This window comes from Lactuca serriola, chromosome 5, assembly GCF_051521515.1.
Source record: "Lactuca serriola cultivar US96UC23 chromosome 5, Lser_US96UC23_V15, whole genome shotgun sequence".
Classification (NCBI taxonomy): Eukaryota; Viridiplantae; Streptophyta; class Magnoliopsida; order Asterales; family Asteraceae; genus Lactuca; species Lactuca serriola.
The window spans coordinates 229,781,084-229,784,546 of record NC_136412.1 but is presented as its reverse complement, the minus strand read 5'-3'; the positions used below and the strand labels follow the sequence as shown (position 1 = coordinate 229,784,546).

Here is a 3,463-nt window from a genome sequence, read left to right as displayed (position 1 = left end):
GTCAAGAGTCAAAGTGGAATCAAACTTGAATTTAATTTATTCAAAAGTTACCCTTATTTGACAAATACTTTACAAGATCAATCCTTTTGGACAGAAATACCCTCACACAAACAGACAGCATAAACGGCTGTTAAGCCTTTGGACCAATTTCACAACAAATCAAACCTTTTGGACCACCAGTGCAACCCCAAAACTTTTTGGACCATACATCCAATTTTTGACATACCACAGGGACCAAACTTGCAATTTTGTCTTTAGGATATATTCCATACAATGGAGGATGGTATAGTGGATCTATGAAACTTACAGTGTACCGCATTGCAGAGGATCATTCTAACATTCTTCCCAATACCCTGAAAGTCGGAGTGCAACGTTAACCAAAACCCTCAAAATCTCAGTCCTCTCTTCGATTCAAGATGTCGACATTCTTCAGGAGATTAAGCAAAGCAACGCCGATCGCATTTTCACATGCTTTCCGAGGGCAATCGCAATCAAATTCAACGCATTTCCGATTTCCAGTTGGAGCAATCGCTGCCGTCTCTGGTGGAATCTCGTATTTCTACTACTTTTCTGAGCCAAATTTGGTAGTTTTCTCCATCTTTTTGTACTTCCAGTTTAAATACAACACAAAACGTTTTATATCTGTCTATGTCGTTGTGTGGAGAATGTGATATGTACATTCGGCAAGCTGCATCGTTAGTATCTGAAAATTTGGTTTTCAGCATTTTATGTGAGTTGAGACGTTAAGATTTTTTGTTTATTAGGTTTTTGTTCCTACTAGTTCGTGACTACTGATTATTTGATTGTTTGCTTAGATCTTCAATTTGGTAGTTTTCTTCATCTGTCTTGTACTTCTGATTTAAATACAATAGGAAACTGAATGATAAGTACTTCTGATTTGTGCATTTGATAAGCTGAATCATTAGAATCTGAAATTGTGATTTTCAGCATTTTGTTTGATTTGAGATAACAGGATTCTGTTAATCGGGGTTGTGTGTTTGCTAGTTAGGAGTTGATTATTTGATTGTTTGCTTGGGTCATCCAATATAACGATCACTGATCAATTATATGTTTTTTTTTTTTTTTTGCATTAACAGGCCCATCTAGATCAAATCAATGAAGAAACAGGTCCTAAAACTGGTAGGTTTCTTGTTTCAGCTTTTCTCTCACCTTGTCATGATATTTCCTTTCTGAAACAATTCATGATATTCAAACCATGAAATTAATCAAGATATGTTTACTTTGGGTCAACACAGATAAGTTTCTTTCCAATACACCTTGAAATTAATAATGATGATTTTGTGTATTTCAGCTCTTCATCCTGACAAATGGATAGAGTTTAAACTGCAAGAGAAAGCTAAAGTCAGCCACAATACACAGCTATACAGGTTATCTTCAATTCTTCATAATCCCAATTCTTTATTTTCTTTTATCAATATATTCTTGGAAGTAGATTTGTGGAGTAAACTTTTTATCCACATTAATTTCAGGTTTTCTTTTGATCCAAATCTCCATTTGGGACTCGATGTTGCATCATGCCTTATTACAAGGCAAGTTTATGACTACCCTTATGGAATCAAATTTTTAATTTTAGCTATATGCCACCTCATTCATATATTCTTTTTTTTTTTTTTTTTTTTTTTTTTTTTTAATAGGGCTCCATTAGGAGAAGATGCTGAAGGAAAAACAAAATATGTTGTTCGCCCGTAAGTTAATATGTTGTATTTAGAGATAGTTTTTACTTTTTATGCATGCTTAGTTATCAATTTTCATGAATGTTTATTTCCAGATACACCCCCATATCAGATCCTGATTCTAAAGGTTACTTTGATTTGATGATTAAGGTATGAAAAACTAAATTTTTGATTCTTGAAAAAACTAAAATATTTTGATACTTATTAATTATTTTACAATTTTTTTTTTCTTCAGATTTATCCTGAAGGGAAAATGAGCCAGTACTTTTCAAAACTAAATCCGGGTGATGTGGTTGAAGTCAAAGGGTGGGTAATCAAGCATTAGTCGGTTAAATTACTATTATACCCTCGGTGAATTTTGTATGTACTTATGACTAACAAAATGTATCTCTTTCAGTCCCGTTGAGAAGATCAGATACACTCCCAATATGAAGAAACACATTGGCATGGTGAGTTAAGGAAAGTTAAAGAAACAATATTCTTTTTTTATTTATTTATTTTATTTTTCTCTAATTCGTATTTCTTACAGATTGCAGGTGGATCAGGAATCACTCCAATGCTTCAGGTTATTGAAGCCATTCTTAAGAATCCTGATGATAACACCAAAGTAAGGTTTTTATTTATTTATTTTTTATCGTGTATATTTGATAAATGTATTAAAAAAAAAACAATTTTCAGGTTTCGTTGATTTATGCGAATGTATCACCAGATGACATTCTGCTAAAAAAGAAACTTGACATGCTTGCTTCCAGCCACCCTAATTTGAAGGTAAATTAATATAACACAATTTATGATTTATTATTATTTTGAGATATAAAATAAAATGTTTTTGAAAATGTAGGTATTTTATACTGTTGATAATCCATCAAAGTATTGGGTTGGAGGCACAGGTTACATATCAAAAGACATGGCCTCAAAAGGCTTACCTTCTCCAAGTGATGACACACTTATACTTGTAACAAACATCTTTCTCTTTTTAACTGATTCCAATTCCAATTCCAATTCCTTTGACTGATTCCATTCCGTTGTTATACTTAGGTGTGTGGGCCACCTGGAATGATGGAACATGTATCTGGTGGCAAAGCCAAAGATTGGTCACAAGGTGAGGTGAGTGGAGTACTCAAAGAACTTGGATACACAGAAGGAATGGTTTACAAGTTTTAAAAACATTGGTGAGTTAAATTATAGTTTTTTTTATTACGAATAAATTAGTTGTTTTTTGTGTGGAAATGATTCCCTTTATGTTAGATTGGGAATCATTGGATAATAGCATAACAGAGTTGCAACAACAATGAATTGGACTAAATAACTTGTTGTTATTTATATACATTACTTAGAAATATACTTTGAAGACTTTTTGTTTAAAAGAATATATTCTTATAATCAAAGATAATCATATTCAAAACATGTCATGTAAAATGACATAAAAGACATGTTAAAGAACGATCGAGTATTATAAGACAAATATGCAATACATTTCATGGTGACTATTATTATGACTAAATCTAGATATGATTGTTTATGTTTAAGTGAAATTTTTTGCATTCCATGTCATGTTATGGAATATTCAAAATCGTATTATCGACTAATTCCTTTGAATATTAGAATATAATTATGAAGGATAAATATAATCATAATCATCTTAAGTTTTCTCACTGAAGTTTGGTTTTGTGTTTGATATTTTCGACCTATTCTTAAACACTTCAAACGAAGGTTAAATGTGACATCAAACATATCTAATAAAATTATTTAATTGTTAGTAAAAGTAT

At 31.6% G+C, this 3,463-nt stretch overlaps 1 protein-coding gene across 1 annotated transcript; it reads left to right on the top strand.

Moving 5' to 3' along the window:
• Positions 1-298: 298 nt before the first annotated feature.
• Positions 299-3,064, top strand: LOC145053710 (NADH-cytochrome b5 reductase-like protein). The gene is made up of 12 exons (XM_079001797.1): positions 299-584; positions 1,098-1,140; positions 1,313-1,388; positions 1,491-1,550; positions 1,656-1,706; positions 1,790-1,844; positions 1,930-2,000; positions 2,092-2,143; positions 2,224-2,301; positions 2,373-2,462; positions 2,536-2,649; positions 2,733-3,064. The coding sequence occupies exons 1-12, from the start codon at positions 417-419 to the stop codon at positions 2,856-2,858; spliced, it is 984 nt and encodes a 327-aa protein (XP_078857923.1). The 5' UTR covers positions 299-416; the 3' UTR covers positions 2,859-3,064.
• Positions 3,065-3,463: the final 399 nt, after the last annotated feature.

Coding starts and splice junctions, on each gene's coding strand:
- LOC145053710 (XM_079001797.1), top strand. CDS start 417: ATGTCGACATTCTTCAGGAGATTAAGCAAAGCAACGCCGATCGCATTT. Junction 2,001..2,091: donor GATGTGGTTGAAGTCAAAGG/GTGGGTAATCAA, acceptor TATCTCTTTCAG/TCCCGTTGAGAAGATCAGAT. Junction 2,302..2,372: donor ATCCTGATGATAACACCAAA/GTAAGGTTTTTA, acceptor AACAATTTTCAG/GTTTCGTTGATTTATGCGAA.